The 17,986-nt window shown below is 44.2% G+C and overlaps 1 protein-coding gene across 1 annotated transcript; it reads left to right on the top strand.

Annotated features, from left to right (window-relative positions):
* The first annotated feature begins 12,466 nt into the window (after window positions 1-12,466).
* On the top strand, window positions 12,467-17,683 carry LOC110920294. Its single transcript, XM_022164513.1, has one exon. It carries the CDS (start codon window positions 12,467-12,469, stop codon window positions 17,681-17,683), a length of 5,217 nt encoding a protein of 1,738 aa, XP_022020205.1.
* The last annotated feature ends 303 nt before the right edge of the window (window positions 17,684-17,986 follow it).

Here is a 17,986-nt window from a genome sequence, read left to right as displayed (position 1 = left end):
TTCTCTCGGATGACCCAAGAGGAGGTAGACCTATTTTGCCTTGAATATGGTATCGATAAAAAGTTTAATCCCACCGCCCCTTCTTGTGATGTTTCTATTGACAAACCGATTCCAGGTTCGATTGCTTTGTATTGTCGCCATTTTCAATGGTCCAATCTTCGTTACCCTTTCTTGCTTTTTGTTCTAAACTTGCTTGAGTATTACCGAGTATCTTTTGGGCAAGTTCATCCAAAAGGAATGGCTAGGGTTTTGCACTTTGAAGTGCTCTGTCGTGCTCTTGGCTATGATCCATCTCTGTTGCTTTTTCGGAGGTTTTTTCGTTTAGCCAAAAATGGCGATTGGTTTACTTTTGAAGCGACAAAGGTTGATACTTGCCTTGTTTCGTCAATGGTTACAACCCTTGGGTCCTGGAAGGATCAGTTTTTCTGGGTTTCTGATTCTATCATCCCTTTTAAAATGATATGGAGGCGTCCGGATGCTGTTCTCAATGATCCGGAACCTTCTGAGTCTGATTTGAACGATGCCTTTCTTTCAGCCATTCGGGGGTGCCCTTCGAGGGTTCGTCCCTTTCCCGAACATTTGTTAGTGCTTTTAGGGGTTAGTAATATTTGGGCAAAAGCCGATCGTGATCCGGTGTTAATGAGAAATGGCGTTGGTATGCATTTTCCCCTTTTATGCCTTTTTACTTTACTTTGTTTGTGACTTATTTTTCTTTGTTTGTTTTTTGGCAGTTATGTCTGCTTTGGACTTCATCAAGAGTGACGATACGTCCGATGTTATTTTTGAAGATGCTCCAACTGTTCCGGGTGAGAATGTTGTGGTGAGAACTTCTGAGCAAAGGTTTGAGGGCACGGGTTATGCTAATGTTGCCAATGTTAAGGGTTTTACCAAGTCTACTGCCCCTAAGTCTTCAAGTCGCCGATCTTCTCGTCGTTTGCTGAAAGCTGGGCCTCAATCCACTTCCACTGAGCCAGTGGATTTGACTGATGATATTGAGGTTTCAGAGGATCAGGTTGAAGCGGGTGTTGAACAAGATAAGGAGTTGGTTGTTCATGGCAAGAAGGTTCGAGGTAAGAAGGTTACTCCTGTTCAAGAATCATCAAGCAGGGACGTTGGAGGGTTGGACCCTGAAGGTGTTTATGTGCCTGCTTGGCAAGTGAAGAATGATGATACCTTCAAGGATGCTGCCGTTTGTGAGGATGCTCTTAGTCATCTTGCTCCTCCCTCTGTTCGTGAAACCATTGCTGAGATGGACGATGACTTTATGTTATCTCGCATGGTTTTAACTACTTGCAACCTTGCTGCCATGCTTCCCCAAGGGATTACACGCTTTCGCCAAAGGATGCGGGAGTATGAGGATTTCTCTAAGAAGAAGGACAAAATGAAATCCTCCCTAGCATCGATGAAGAAGGAAGTGGCTGGGTTTGCAGAGAAGGAGGCGGCGTGGAAGAAAGAGGTTGATGATCTGAAGAAGATGCATGCCATTGAGATGGGTGACCTAAGGAAGAGCTTTGAAGCAAATTTGTTGAAGCTGAAGGCTGATCGAGAGGCCTTGTCTGTCCAGCAGCAGGCTTTTCGTGAAGAAAAGGAAGGGTTGAAGGCTTCAGTTGGTCAGGTGACTGCTGACAATCAATGGTTGATCGAGCATGGTTTCCAGCAGGTGGTTACTTACCTTTTGCACTCCAAGGAATTTAACTCTGCCCTTGGTGATGTTTACACGAAGCTGCTGAACCTGGGGAAGCATCAAGGCCTTACTGCTGGCTATAAACTTCATGAATCTGGACAACCTTTGGAGAAGTCCCCCATGTTTCGCCCCGAGGCTTCTGATATCTTCAAGGCTTCTGTTGAGCAGATGGAGAGGCTAACCTACCCTTACATTCATGAGGTATCCTCTTGTTCTGGTAAGCCTTTGTCTGTTTTACAGGGATTGAAGCCTGAGGGGTTGAATGAGAAGGTTTGTGCTGAGGTTTTGGGTTCTTTGTCGAGGAAGAGGTCTTACTCTGGGGACAGTGATGATACCCTTTCGAGTCTTCCTGAAACCTCAAAGGATGCTGGTTTGGAAACCTCTGCTGTTGGTGGTGAGGAAGGTGCCAAGATGAAGAAGACTAAGAAAGCCAAAAAGTCTAAGGGTGAAAGTTCTAAACCCTCTGATAACTGACATTTATTCGTAGCTTTCTTAGCAAACATTTTATGTTTTGTAATGTTTTAAACAATGTTTAGGTTTTGGGGACCCTTAAGGTTCCTATGGTTGGTTGGTTGGGCCTATATGGCCGTTGAACATTAGTTTTATTTGCAAGTCACTAGGGCTTGCTTTAACTGTCTTATGAAGGTCTTTTATGGCCTTTCTAACTTATGATATGATGGTTGTTGTTGGTGTTTTTGTTTGTTTCATTTGCTCGGTTTGCTTTGGGGTGTTTCAACCCTTAAAGCCTTTTGCATAGCTATTGATGGGTTGAAGCCTTTAATCTTTCAGGCTTAGCACCTATTGGTTGAACTTTGTGTGGCTTCTAGTTTGGTTTGTATGTTTGGTTGATAGGCTTGTTTATTTATTCTTGCCTTGTCTTTGTTTACTTTGTCTTTATGTTTTTTACACTTTAAAGGGTTCAGTGCTGCAGTCACTTTGCCTTAGTGCTTATCATCAAGACGTAGTATCTATCCTTTTCTTTTATTTCATTGTAATTTGTTTGATTTCTTAAGTCTATTTATTGAGTACCTTTTTTAGACTTAAGGAACGATTGGTGTAGGCTGTTCAAACCTGTCTATGAGACATTGTTGTTTTCCTTTGATAAGTCTCATGGAGTTGTATTGATCTAGGAACTCACCCCTTATATAGGTCCATTCAACCCTTGAACCTATTGAGCGATGTGGCCTGGGAGCTCATCCCCTTACATGGCCCTTGCCATGGAGTTTTTTGCTAGGTTCTCAACCTGATATTAGGATAGGAAGACAAGTTTGACAAAATGATTTCATTCATTCAAGCAGTATCTGCTTTTACAAAAGGTTTCTTGTTTTCATACAAACCCAACTTTCTAAACATAGAATTTTCTTAAAGTTTTTCCGTTCCAGTGCCTTGGGAGCCTTTTGCCTTCTAGATCTCCCAGCTTGTAGGATCCTCCTTTGTGTGCTTCGAGGATGGTGTATGGACCTTCCCATTTCGGTCCTAGTTTTCCCTGATTTTCTTTTTTGCTTGCTTCGTTGTTTCTGAGGACAAGATCCCCTGGCTTGAATCGTTCGTTCTTGACCTTCTTGTTGTAATAGCTTTCCATCCTTTGCTTGTATTTGGCTTCTTGTATTGCTGCTTGATCCCGGGCCTCTTCTAAGAGTTGTAAGTTCAACATGGTCTCTTGTGTGTTTACCTCGGGATCCATGTTGACAATTCGTTGGGTTACAACTCCTATTTCAGCGGGGATTACGGCTTCGGATCCGAATACCAAGCTATAAGGTGTTTTTCTGTGACTTGCTTTTTCTGTTGTTCTGATTGCCCATAAAACGCTAGGCAATTCTTCCAGCCAATTACTTTCGTATCTCCCCAATCTTGTTTTGATGCCTTCCACTATGCTTCTGTTGGTCCTTTCAACCTGACCATTTGACTGCGGGTAAGCCACTGAGCTGAAGATTTGGTTGATCATGTACTCCTTGCACCAAAGGCTGAAGGGTTTCTCAGCGAATTGTTTCCCATTATCGGTGACGATTACCCCTGGCAGCCCATAGCGGCATATGATATTCTCCCATACAAAGTCTATGATTTGCTTTCCTGTGATCTTGGCAAGGGGTTTGACCTCTGGCCATTTGCTGAAGTAATCAATTGCTACCAACAGGAATTTTACTCCCCCTTTGCTTGGAGGGAATGGTCCAACAATGTCCATTCCCCATTTATGGAATGGCCATGCTGAAGTTATGGGGACCAAGTCATGTTTTGGACTTTTTGGTATTGGGGAGTGGATTTGGCAGGCATCGCATTTCTTCAATTGCTCGACGGTATCCCGATGCATTGAAGGCCAGAAATATCCCAAGTTCATGAGTTTTGCAACCACCGACCTAGCTCCGAAATGAGCTCCACATATTCCTTCATGTACTTCTTTGACCAAATACTTGCTTTGTTCAGGGCCCACACACCTTAGCAATGGTGCAAGGTATCCTTTTTTATAGAGGATTTCTCCTTGCAACACATATTGTCTTGCTTTGATCTTTACCCTTTCAGCTTCTATTTGATCACTCGGTAGTTCGTTGTTTTGAAGGAATTTCTTTATGGGAGTCATCCAATTTGGATCTTCCTCGGTGACCACATCTTGTACTTCCAATTCGTCAATTGAACGAGCCTTCAACACTTCAACCAACACCTTTTTTGTGAGGTGGGCGAATGTGAGGGACGCTAACTTGCTTAAGGCGTCAGCCTTTTTGTTTTGGGATCTTGGAATCTGTTTGATGTTGCATGCTTGGAAGGTGTTCATTAATTCCTTCAATTTTTCTTTGTACCTTCTCATGTTGGGCTCCTTGGCGACATAGCTGTCATTGACTTGGCTTGATACTAGTAGCGAATCAGTGAACACTTCAAGCTTTTTGACTTTCATTTCTTTGGCTAACCGGAGGCCAGCGATCAGTGCTTCGTATTCAGCCTCGTTATTAGTGGTCTGAAAGTTGAAACGAAGAGCATATGTGAATTCTAGCCCCTCAGGGTTGATTAGGATTACACCAGCTCCTGACCCTTCAACGCTTGAAGCCCCGTCGGTGAACAGTTTCCAGGCTTCAGGGTTGGAGGGTTCAGTGGTTGTGGTGTTTACTTCTTCAGTCTTTTGGCTTGGGATTTCTACTAGGAAGTCAGCCAAAACCTGAGCTTTGATTGCTTTTCGTGGGACATAGGTGATGTTATGTTCACCTAGTTCCACTGCCCATTTTGCCAATCTACCTGAGTTTTCAGGCTTTTCAAGCACGTTCTTGACAGGTTGGTCAGTGACCACTTGTATAGGATGTGCTTGAAAGTATCTTCTAAGCCTTCTGGCTGTTTGGACCAAGGCTAGGGCTAGTTTTTCAAGGGGAGGATATTTGGTTTCAGCTAGTTTTAAAGTTTTGCTGAAAAAATAGACGGGTACCTGAGCCTTGTCCCTTTCAATGGTGAGGACTGCACTGATGGCTTCGTCGGCGACTGAGAGGTACACCGATATGAGCTCCCCAGTTTCTGGTGCTGCAATATCTGGTAGTGAAGCAAGGTGCTGCTTCATTTGATTGAAAGCTTCCTCAGCCTCATCGGTCCATCTGAAATCTTTCTTATCTGAACAATTCTTGAGCGTTTTGTAGAATGGTAGAGACCTTTCGGCCAGTTTTGAGGTAAAACGCTTCAAGGCTGCAAGCTTTCCGTTCAGGCTTTCAACCTCCTTCTTGGTGGTTTAGCTTCGAGAACAGCTTTTACTTTGTTGGGGTTGGCCTTGATGCTTTGTTTTCCAACAATATGACCCAGGAATTTTCCTTCATCAAATCCGAACGAACATTTTTCCGGGTTAAGCTTCATGTTGATTTTTCTAAGATTTTTGAAGGTTTCTTGGATGTCGTCAAGCATCTGGTATTCCGTTTTGCTTTTGATCACCAGGTCATCGACATATGCTTCCATGTTTCTTCCAATTTGGCTTTCAAAGGCTTTATCGACGAGTCGTTGGTAAGTGGCTCCTGCGTTTTTGAGGCCAAAAGGCATCTTTTGGTAACAGAAAATGCCCTTGTCTGTGTGGAAAGCCGTTTTTTCTTCATCCTCTTCTTTCATGAGGATCTGGTGATAGCCTTTGTATGCATCAAGGAAGCATTTGAACGGGTATCCCGTGAGGGAATCAACCTTAAGGTCAATTTCTGGGAGCGGGTAGCAATCTTTAGGACAAGCTTTGTTAAGATCCTTGAAATCTATACACATTCTCCAAGAGTTGTCGGGTTTCCGGACCATGACAGGATTAGCAATCCATGATTGATACTTAACCTCTCGGAGAATGCCAGCTGATACAAGCTTTTCAACCTCTTGGCAAGCTGCTAGGCTTCTTTCAGGTGCCAAACTTCTTTTCTTTTGAACCACTGGCTTGACATTCGGTGGTATTCTTAGCTCATGTTCAGCAATGCTTCGAGGGATCCCGGTCATGTCCTCGGGAGACCAGGCGAACACATCGCTGTGATGTTTTAGCAGTTTTTCAAGGTATGAAAGAGTATCTTGAGAGAGGTTAGGATTGACCCTTATCCGCTGTTCGGGGTACTTAGGGTTGATGACTAACCCCTGCTTGTCTTTTTCGTCATTAGAACTCTCTCCTTCGATCAGGTAAGCTTCCTGAGAGGGTTGAAGGGTTGCAATTCCTCTCTCAGTGGGAAACTTGACGGTGCCATGGCCAACAGATACAGCCATGTAAAATGCACATTGTCCGGGCCTCCCTATGATTACATCGTAATTGGAAGGGATGTTGATAACCACGAAGGTTAATGATCGGGTTCTTTCCTTTGATCCCTCCTTAAGACAGACATCAAGGGTTATTTGCCCCAAAGGCTTCAGGGTTATATCAGCGATACCCTTTATGGATGTCCCGGAGGGTTGAAGCCTTGAACGCTCCTCGTTGCTTAGTTGATTGAAAAATTTCTCGAACATGATTTCAGTGGCTGCTCCCGTGTCTATGTATGCTTTGCATGTTTGCAAGGTACCCACGATGGCTTCAACCACAAGGGGACCAGGGAACGGGTCCTTCCTTGTTGGGGGGAAGCAGACACACTGAAGCTCCCAATCCTCCAACCGTCGCTTCTTGTGCGGGACCTTTTCGTCAGAACATACCATGTTTACTTCCTTCCCTTTGTTTTCAGCCATCTTGTCTCGAACTCCCTTGACCAAGTGGGCAAGTTCTCCTGATTTGACAGCCTCTTCAATTCTCTTTTTCAGCTGGAAGCAATCGTTGGTGTGATGTCCCTTTTCTTCATGGAATTCACAGAACTGAGTGGAGTTCTCGTTTTTCCGACTTTTGGGAAGAGGCCTGGGAGGTCTAAAGTTTTGCTTGACCTCTTCCGTTGCCAGGATTTCTTGAGGGGTTTTGGTGAGAGGAGTGAAACTCATACTCTTATCTCTGCTTGGAGGGTTTCGCCCTTCAACCCTTCGAGGGTCTGAACCCTTTGAGCGTCTGTCGTAAGAGTTGAAGTTTCCTCTCTTTCTGGCTGGGCTGCTGCTTCGCCAACCAGAACCCCTTTTTCTTTGTTCTTTGATATCAACAGCTTCCTCTCCTCGGATGTGAGCCTCGGCTCTTTCAAGGGCTTCTTCCAAGGTTTTGGGTAGAGATTTGTTGAAATCTCGTGTGAGATACTTAGAGGTTATGGCGTTCATAAAACCGGCAACCCTCATTTTCTCATCAGCCCCCACATAAGTTAGCCCTTCTTTCTTGTACCGTTCAATGAATGCTCGTAGGCTTTCATCATCTCGTTGTTTTATCTGGAAGATCACTGTCGCGTCTTTAACGTATCTCCTTTGTTGGGAGAAGTTTGCTAGGAAGCCTCTGCTGAGATCGCCGAAGCTTCGAATGCTTTGAGCTGGTAGGTCGTTGAACCAGATTCTGGCGGACCCAACAAGAGTCTGCATGAACATCAGGCAGCATTCAGCGTTCGTCCATTTTTCTATTCGAGCAGCTCCAGTGAAGATCTGAAGATGATCTTCGGGATCTTCAGTCCCATCATACGTTCTGATGTGAGCTGGCATCTTGATTTTAGACTGAAAATCATAATCAGCTATCTGTCTAGAAAAGCATGAAAGGTTACTTGGCTTGTAAGGTTTAGCCAGATCTTCTTCATGTCTTGTACCTACGTTGTTGTTGTTGCCAGGGTTTCCCTGGGTGGCAAGCACCTGATTGATGAAGTGTTGCCAGGGGAAGTTGGCCATCATTTGAGACATTATGTTGGGTATGAAATTGAAACCTTGAAGGTTTCCCGGCCCAACTGAGCAACTTACCCCAAGGGGGGTGCTGGCCACAGCACTTCGTGCTAAAGGGAGCACGGATAGGGCTTGCTCCCACGTGGTAGTTAGAGAAGTGGGACAACTGGTCACCGGGGATTGTAGGAGTTGGTCGAGTGTTAACTCGTGTCCCAGAGGAGTACCACTAACAGTTGGTTGGGAAGAGAGAATAGGATGAACAGTGGGGTTTGTCACAGTGGACAGATAAGGGTGAAGGTTTGAAGGGTTGCTAGGACCGGCTTCGCTTCTTGTAACGAAGGGTGGTAGAGGTGGTCCAGGAGATAACGTTGGCTCAGGCTCGTCGTAATCTAGACGAATCCTTACCCCCTTTTCCCTTTCTCTGTTCACATGTTGGTTAAGAAGTGATCTCAGCTCAAGGAAGTTATGAGCGACCCCCTCGGGGGTAAGTTCAACGCGTGTCGGAGTGTCAGACACACCAACGTTGGGAGACGGAGCTCCAGATCTGGATGGGGTTGGTGTGTTAAAGGTGAGGAACTCGGGTGTACTTCCCGGAGTTGAAAAAGGCGTTGTTATTGTTGTGTGAGCTTGACCACTTCCCGGGGTAGAGGTGTTAGGGATCTGGTTTACCTCTCCCGGAGATCCACTTTCTGACATAGTGGTTTGGAATGGAAGGAGCTACACGTACCAGGTCTCTTTTGAGGAGAAACAGTGGCGTAGCCCCACGGTGGGCGCCAACTTGTTGATGCAACAAACACGGGACCAAGGATGGTAGCTGGACTGGTCAGGCAAAAGGGCTGAAAGGTTTGATTTTGCCTAACGCAGGTCGCGGGGTCCCTCCACGTTTGCAAAACGTGGAAGGAGGTTCACTAGTATATTTGAGTTATTTGCTTTGAAGTTCTTTCTCCAAGATTGACTCGGATCCAGAAAGAGAGCAAATAGAATGAATGAGATGAATCTGATGAAGAGTTATTTGGAAGTGACAAGAACTCCTCAAATGACAAGAGATTAAGGAATCTCTCTGCTTTTCAGAATGTCTTTGAAGTGTTATTGAGCTGTCTTCTTATAGTGGAAGACACTTCTCGAAATGGCATGGACTATACTAGTGAGACCTGTTTGCTTATGGAGGGTTTCCCCTTTTGGGGTTGAAGGCTTTGGACCCCTGGTTAATAGGGTGTGCCTGTGCAGACCTGCTCTGACTTTGTGAGTTGGTGAGCGTGAGTTGGTGGGACGAGTTGGTGGACATGACTAGTTACTGTTCCTCGATTCCCTCATTATACAGCTTTTCATCCGATGAACCTTTCAACCTTTTAAGCTCTTTGCATATTAATAGTTTTATTTGTCCTTGGGCTACCCCCGTCGTCACTTCCCAACTTAGGTGTTTTAAAGGTTTTGCCTTTACCAATGGACCACCACTCTATTGGTATGATAATAGGTTTTTAATTCGGGTTTAAAAATAAGTTTTTAATAACTTCAGTTTTTTACCCCATTGTAAAACCGTATCTTATACAAGATTTCATACCCCATTGTATACCTAATAGTTTTTTATATGGAAGCATATTGGCAATTACTCCAATTATATACGCACAAGTGCCTTTCCAGCTTTGCTTAGAACACCCGTAGGGGGTGGGGGGTTTAGGCGTTTTTCCCTAAAAACGCCCCTTAACGCCGTCGGACCGCCCCTTTGGGCGTTGTTTTCAAAAAATGTGTGTGTGGGGGGGGGGAGGGGAGGCGTGCTTTAAAGAACGTTGGTGCATGCTTCCTCCCGTTTTATTTGTCCAATAAGAATATTCCAACTAATATTATTTGTTTTATTTTTTTTTAAATAATAATTGAGTAATCATTGATGTGGCATTATTAGGCATTATCCCACTACACCCATATATGAAAAACGCCCCATAATGTCCTTTCCTGACTGGGATGATACATGTCGCACAATGCCCATGAATGGGGGCATTATTCAGGTCTACCACTACACATGGTCTTAGTGATAGAGACTCTCGGCTTTTGGAGAAAACACCAGGGTTTAAATCCTGGTATTATGTTCAATTTAGTATTTATTAGTGTAGTTTACGAGTAGGAATCATGTAACCTTTTGTCATTAAACAAATATACGCACAAGTTATTTCAAGGCAGTTGTACCAAGGGGTGGTGGTAGATCCACCACTTGTGGCCTAGTGGTAAGGAGGCTTGGGTTCTCTAATGAAGACTCAAGTTAAATCAATGTTTTAAAAACCGGTTCATACCGGCCGGTAATACCGGTATTTACCGGATTCCGGATCTTCACCCGGTACGAAACAGGCCGGTAATTAATTGAAACGGTATTGGATTTATACCGCCGGTAAGTAGCGAAATACCGGTATGTACCGGTGTACCGGACCGGCCCATTGTAACTTTTGGGTTCTTTTTTTTTACAATTTTATCAAGCCCGTTATTTTTAGCTCCATAATATTAACCTAACGCCTTTCTATCTTCTTTGGTATACTCCTTCATCAATTCATTAGTTCATCAGTCGATCAAAAATTCAAACCACCATTCATCAGTTCATCCCTTCAGGCTTCGTCTTCTTTCACTTTCAGCACTTACCTTCTAGTTCCTTTCCCTCTTTTGGACAGGTGATTATTACAGTTGCTTTAAAACGTGTAGGTTTAATGTGTAGGTTTTAATGTGATTTATTCTTTCAAACGTGGTTTAATGTATGAGATGTAATTGATGGAATATTGAGTTTTTTATACATACTGCATGGCAAATCGTGAACAATTCTTTCACTTTAATGTTTAGGTTTTAAGATGTTTATGAGTTTTTTATCTTCCATATATAGTTATGCTCTAGTTGATGAGAATGGTAACAATAGTGAATTTCATCTTTTAAGCGATTGGGAGCTTGATGCATTCAACACTCCAATGGCTTAAACTTTGTTGGAAAACTGAATACTTTTGAATAATCTTTTTGTTATGGATTAACTTTTGGATTGTTTTTAATTTGTTATCATGCACTTTGGATTATTTTTTTGAGTTGAAGTTGCAATTTATGAAATTATACAGTTAACTGGTTAACCCGGTTGAACCACCCGGTACAACTCGGTTCAACCGGTTAAACCATTTTTAAGCCCAATCCGGTACGATTAAAATAGCGGTTTTTAAAACATTGAGTTAAATCCCCACTTGTGTCACTTTGATAGATTAGCCAATGATGAATAGAGTTTAGCCTTCTTGAAAAAGTGTCAGGTTCTATCCTGAGTTTACCTGGGTTTTCGTCCCACCATGTGTTACGCTAGAGAGTGTTAAGCTCTTTTGGTGGCATAACATCTGTCAAATGGCAGTCGGCAATATGATTTCTCTGAGAAACACCCAAGCTAAACTCTAAAGCTAGCGTAAGCACTAAGAAACAGAGCTCTTCAATTTGAAGAGTATCTTAGCCAAACATAAAAAAGTCATTGTTCAAAAAAAATGGTGTGAGTTGTGATTGTACAGTCACGAGACTCGTGTGGAAACCATGACAGACAAAGTACGCAAGCCGAGGTAAAATTGTAGCAAAAAATGTGGGTTTGATTTAGTACTATCAACCTAGTAACATAAAATATGGCCAAAAATTATCTTTTTCTCTGTTGTACCATTCTTAAAATAATCCTATCATATTATAGTTTTTAGTTAGCATTGAGTACGATTTGACTCTAACATGCCCAAATACTAAAATGATTCATTTAAGTATCCTAAATTAAAGTGGCGTTTATTCGTTGAATTCATCATAATCCAAAAAAATCAATAATTGGAATTTTATTTGTTACCTGTATAGAATGTAGAATCCGTTTTGATTCAGTGCTATCAACCTTGTAACATAAAATATGGACTAAAATAATAGTTTTCTCTATTGTACCATTCTTAAAATATTTTCATCAAATTTTATAGTTTTAATTAGCATCAGGTACGATTTGGCTCTAACATGCCCACAGACTAAATGATTTGAATTCTATTTGTTACCTATATAGAATTTGTTGTAATTAAATCTAGAATCTATGTTAAAAGTAGAGGTGTAAAGAAGTGAAGACTCTTATGATCTACTATATGAGATTAAATGAGTTTGAGACTGAAGACACATGTCCGAAGCCGGACATGATCCCAGAGACGGACCGGGGTCTACTTGGGCGGACATCCAAAGCATGTCCGCCCCATATCAGAAAGCTCCGAGGACGAGCCCCCGTTCAAGTGCGTCCAGACGGATGACGTCATCTCAGTTGACTACTATAAATACCCCTTCAAGTACAAATCCAAGTACGATTTTCTCTGAACCTTCGTCCCTACTTTCTCTCTCTACTTTCTCTCTCTACCAATACTTATCCTCACGCCGGAGGGTGGTCGCAGAGTGGCCCTCCCATCTCTGCGGCGAGCCTAACGGTTTTCTGTTTTGCAGGAAACTCTCTCAACCTTTAACAAGATCCAAATCCCCATTTAAAGGCCTCGGCCTAGGCCTGGTTTTTTGGTTCTTCAATTGGCGCCATCCGATCTTAAAGCTCTTAGTCCTTCACTTTAGTGAACTTCTTGAGCAAAGAACTGACAAATGGCGGCTCCAGGTTCTTTGAATCTGGGATCCACGGCTGTTAGCACGCAAGTTACTGCACCAGCAAGTATTGTCTCTACGACCTCAGCTACTTTAAGCTCAGGTCCAGGAACAACTTTGCCATTTATCTTACTCCCTACTTCGCAAACATCAGAGTTCGATGCAGAATTCCTCGCCAAAAATGCAAGTCTTCTACGAAGATTAAAAGCACAACAGGCCAGAGATGAACAGATCCTCGGTTTGCGAACCAGGCTCTTTCATGAAGAAGCTCCAACAGGGACTATGGGTCCCACAATGATCACTCCTCCTGTGTTTTCTACAGTCGTCACTTCGGAAACTTATACTGGATATGTACAAGGTTCCTCCGGGCCTTCACCAGCAATGACTACGCGAAATGAAACACAGATAGATGTAATCAGCGATCCGGAACTTACCAAGCCGTACCATCCAGTTTCTATGACAGCCAAGTCAAAGTTTAGTGCTCGTATAACACATGCTAAACTTCCTCCGAAGCTCAAAATGCCAACTACGGTGAAAAAGTATGATGGCACAACTGATCCGGATGATCATATGTTCGATTTTGACGGAGCTGCACGAGTTGAACAATGGCCGATGCCAGCATGGTGCTTTATGTTCGCCCAAACTCTAACTGGAGCCGTACGAGTATGGTTTGATGCGTTGAATGAAGGTGAGATCAACGACTTTGAGGAGTTCCGAAGGTTATTCCTCCAAAATTTCAGCCAGCAAAGGCACTACTCTAAAGAAATTACTGAAGTCCACAACATCCGAAGAAAGGACGGAGCATCTTTAGACAGTTTCATTGACCGGTTTAACCGGGAAAGCATGCAGATCAGTGGCGTAGTTGACCAACTACGTATCTCCGGATTCTGTCACGGCGTTCGGAATAATCAGCTAGTTGAAAAATTGCACGAAAATCTCCCAAAGACGATGGAGGTACTCATGGAACAGGCCAGAGCTTTCGCTCGAGGCAAGAACGCATGTAATCCTGCTCCAGAGTCAGATCACAAGATGTCTTCGTGGAAGAAAAATGGTGGGTCGGTGTTTGATAAGACCCCACCGGGGAGCAGGGGACGATCACACCCTTACAGTAGAAACGACAGACCTCCGCGCGGGAAAAGCTCCGGGTCAAGATTTTACAATTTATCGGATCTCTCCAAAACTCCCAGTGAAATTCTCAGTGCGGAGGGGATAAATTTCCCCGCTCCACCAAAACTTCGAAACCCAGGAGACAAAAATTCTAAGAAATATTGTGACTACCATCATGCTCGGGGTCACAATACAGATGACTGTTGGTCTTTGAAGCAAGAAATAGAAAAGGCAGTACGGTCCGGAAAGTTATCGCATCTAGTCAAAGAAGTAAAGGAAGGAAAATCTTCAGGGAATTCGGGAGATAATCCGAACAATCAACCAGCAATTTGCATGATCCGTAGGGCGAACAACCAAGGCATCAAGCGGTCCAATCAGCACTTGGCCGCCTGGATGCAGCAACCCATTGGTTTCCCGCCCGTCAGTCTGGAAGATATCAAGGACGGACCGGTCATAGTGTCCGCAATCATTGCAGGACACAAGGTCCGAAGAGTATACGTTGACAGCGGAAGCGCCACCGAGATTATGTACAAGCAATGCTTTCAGCAGTTAGCCCCACAGACAAAGGCAAAATTGCTCCGAGTATCAATGCCTTTGGTCAGTTTCTCCGGAGAGGTGGTCCAGCCTTTAGGCCAAATCACTCTGCCAACAACGATGGGGGAAGGAAGTTTGGTTCGAACTGTCAACTTGACGTATCTAGTGGTTGAAGCAAGGTCCGTCCACAATGTCATACTCGGAAGACCTGGTATGTGCGCCTTCGGAATGATCAGTTCTACCATACATGGAGCATTAAAATTCCCCACCGAAGCAGGGATAGCAACACTGTACTCCGAATCAACGATCGGTGTAGCCGAAATACGACAGAGCGATGGTAATGCCGAGCCTCCTAATACTCTCACGGAAGAATGGGCTATACACCCACACTTTCCTGAACAAAAAATTGCAGTCGGGGCTCAACTTCCCAAGCAAACCAAGAAGAAGTTGTGGAAACTACTGTCCAATTCACTCGACGTATTCGCCTGGCAAACCTCTGACATGGTAGGAGTACCCCGGTGTTTGGCCGAGCATAAGTTAAAAGTGTCACACTCAATAAAACCAGTAGCTCAGAGAAAAAGAAACATGGCTCCGGCTCGTAACAAGGCCATCTCCGAAGACGTACGAAAGTTGCTGAGTGCCGGTATTATAAGAGAGGTACGTTACCAAACTTGGGTCTCCAATCCAGTGATGGTAACCAAGAAAGACAAAACCTGGAGGATGTGCGTTGATTTTTCCGATCTAAACAATGCGTGCCCAAAGGACTGCTATCCTTTGCCGGAGATTGATTTAAAGATAGACTCTCTCTCAAGTTTCCGTCTCAAGTGCTTCCTAGATGCGTATAAGGGTTATCATCAAATCCAAATGGCTTCGGAAGACGAAGATAAGACCGCGTTTGTAACAAACGAGGGTCTGTTTTGTTATACTAAAATGCCATTCGGTTTAAAAAACGCCGGAGCCACGTACCAGAGATTGATGGATAAAGCGTTCAAAGATCAGATCGGAAGAAACTTGGAGATCTATGTCGATGACTTGGTCATAAAAAGCCGGGCCGAAGACGACATGATAGATGACATACTCGAAACCTTTACAAGGCTTCGGAGTATCAACCTCAAACTCAATCCCAAAAAATGCTCTTTCGGCTTGGAAGAGGGAAAATTCCTCGGGGTGTGGGTTACACGATCCGGAATCCAGGCGCATCCTGATAAAATCAAAGCGGTAGTCTCCATGCAGCCTCCTAAAACTATCAAAGAGATCCAATCTCTAAATGGAAAACTCGTCGCCCTTCACCGTTTTGTTTCAAAAGCGGCAGATCGCTCCATCCCTTTCATGAATGTATTAAAAAAGCGAACGGCAAAAGGCCAAATAGAGTGGACGTCAGAAGCGGATTCGGCATTTCAGGAGTTGAAGGTATGCCTCGGATCCTTACCCACTTTAACCGCACCAGCTACCGGAGAAACTGTCACGGTATATCTATCTGCTTCCCACTTTGCGATAAGTGCAGTACTCGTAGTACACCGGAACCAGGCACAAATCCCGGTCTATTACGTAAGCCGTATCCTGAAAGATTATGAAACCCGGTACCCGATGATCGAAAAATTGGCACTCGCCTTGGTACATGCTTCCAGACGTCTCCGAAGATATTTCCAAGCTTTCAATATAGAAGTACAGACTGATCTCCAGATCCAGCAAATCCTCAGGAAGCCAGAGGTCTCCGGACGTCTCACCAAGTGGGCAATAGAGCTCAGTGCCTTTGATATCACCTATCGTAACAGAGGTCCAATAAAAGGACAGGCAGTAGCAGATTTCCTTACCGAGGTTCCCACCGGAGAGAGCACCAAGGAAAAACCCATCTTACCAAAAGTATGGAACTTGTACACGGACGGGGCCTCCAGTAAAGAAGGGTCGGGAGCAGGATTAATCTTAATAGATCCGGAGGGAATAGAGTATACTTACGCGTTGCGTTTCGAATTCAAGACGTCAAACAATGAAGCAGAGTATGAGGCTCTCCTTGCAGGCCTGCAAACCGCAGCCAAAGCAGGTGCAACCTCCGTATTAGCTCATGTCGATTCACTATTGGTAGCCAATCAAGTCAGCGGCGAGTACGAGGCACGAGAGGATAATATGGTTCGGTATCTTCAACAGGTCAACAGTTTAATCTCCTCTTTCGATTCTTGCAAAATAGTGCACATACCAAGGAGCAAAAACAAAAAAGCCGATGCTTTGAGCAAACTGGCATCCGTAGCATTCTGTCATTTATCAAAAGAGGTTCTAGTCGAGACCCTGCAGATTCCGGCCATCCAACAGACGAAGCCAGTCATGTCAATTTCCATGTCCGAAAAGTCTTGGATGACTCCGATCGTAGATTACTTGAAAAATGGGACGTTTCCAGAAGACAAAGCTCAGGCACGGAAATTAAAAGTGAAAGCGCTGCAATATCAGATGCACGATGGTCAGCTCTACAGGAAAACCTTTTTAGGTCCGCTCCTAAAATGCCTAACCCCAAAAGAAGCAAGTTACGTTATAAGGGAGATACATTGGGGAATATGCGGCATCCACGCGGGGCCGAGGATGGTTATAGCAAAAGTCATGAACGCCGGTTATTTCTGGCCAGGAATGCACCAAAGCGTGGTAAACGAGCTCCAGTCATGTGAAGATTGCCAACGCCACGCTCCCATAAGCCATCGTGCCAAAAACAATCTCGTACCCGTAACCTCGGCCTGGCCGTTCCTGAAATGGGGAATTGACATCGTAGGTCCTTTCCCTGTCTCCACCGGAGGGGTAAGATTCCTGCTGGTTGCCATCGACTATTTCACTAAATGGGTCGAAGCTAAACCCCTCCGGACGATCACAGGAGACCAAGTGCTGAGGTTCGCATGGGAAAACATAGTGTGCAGGTTCGGAATGCCTCTTTGCATAGTGAGCGACAACGGAAAACAATTTGCGGAGAAGCCGTTTAAAACATGGTGCCAAAGAATGAACATCGAACAGAGCTTCGCTTCGGTGGCCCATCCCCAGGCCAACGGACAAGTGGAAAGAACCAACCGGAGTATTGTGGAGGACATTAAAAAACGGTTGGGGAAGGAAGGCGTTTCATGGGCAGACGAGCTTCCGCATGTCCTATGGGCACACCGAACCATGCCTAAAACAAGCAACAAAGAAACTCCTTTCAGTTTGACATACGGCACCGAAGCTGTCATACCCGCAGAGGTAGGGATCCCCACGCCCCGCATACAATTAAGCCAGCAAGAGAATGAACGAGAACTCCGTCTAAACCTCGATTTAATTGAAGAGAGGAGAGAACTTGCGGCAATCCGGGAAGCCAAGTATAAAAAAGAGTTGGAAAAACACTACAACTCCAAAGTTAAAGAAACCAGGTTCAAAGTCGGAGAATATGTTATGCGGAATAACGAAGCAAGCTTAACTGAAGGAACGGGAAAGTTAGCCCCCAAGTGGGAAGGACCCTATCAGATCAAAACGGTTGGAAAAGACGGCGCGTATACTTTAAGCAAGATGGATGGAACCTCCGTTCCACGTACTTGGAACGGAGTGCACCTAAAAAAATGTTATCTTTAGAAGGTTTTTGAAACAAATAATTGTAAAACGGAAGCTATGAGCTCCGTCATCTTTTTAATTTTCCTGTAAAGCGGATGTTTTTTCCCGCACCAGTTAAATTACAAGAACCGCAGAGGGTCGTACCTGCGGATTGATTAAAAATGTTTTTACTTTGCATCTATCGGAGAAATTTAAACTCCGAACCCAGTAAATAAAATATTAGATTCCTCTAATAAAAGTTGCAACTTATGAATACTCATCGGCCGAATCCAGGGATCCAACCCTAAAAGGAAAAGACGAACTGGCATCGTTCGTATTTCCTTC

The sequence above is a fragment of the Helianthus annuus genome, chromosome 16 (assembly GCF_002127325.2).
Source record: "Helianthus annuus cultivar XRQ/B chromosome 16, HanXRQr2.0-SUNRISE, whole genome shotgun sequence".
Taxonomy (NCBI): Eukaryota; Viridiplantae; Streptophyta; class Magnoliopsida; order Asterales; family Asteraceae; genus Helianthus; species Helianthus annuus.
This window is presented reverse-complemented; position numbering and strand designations above follow the sequence as displayed.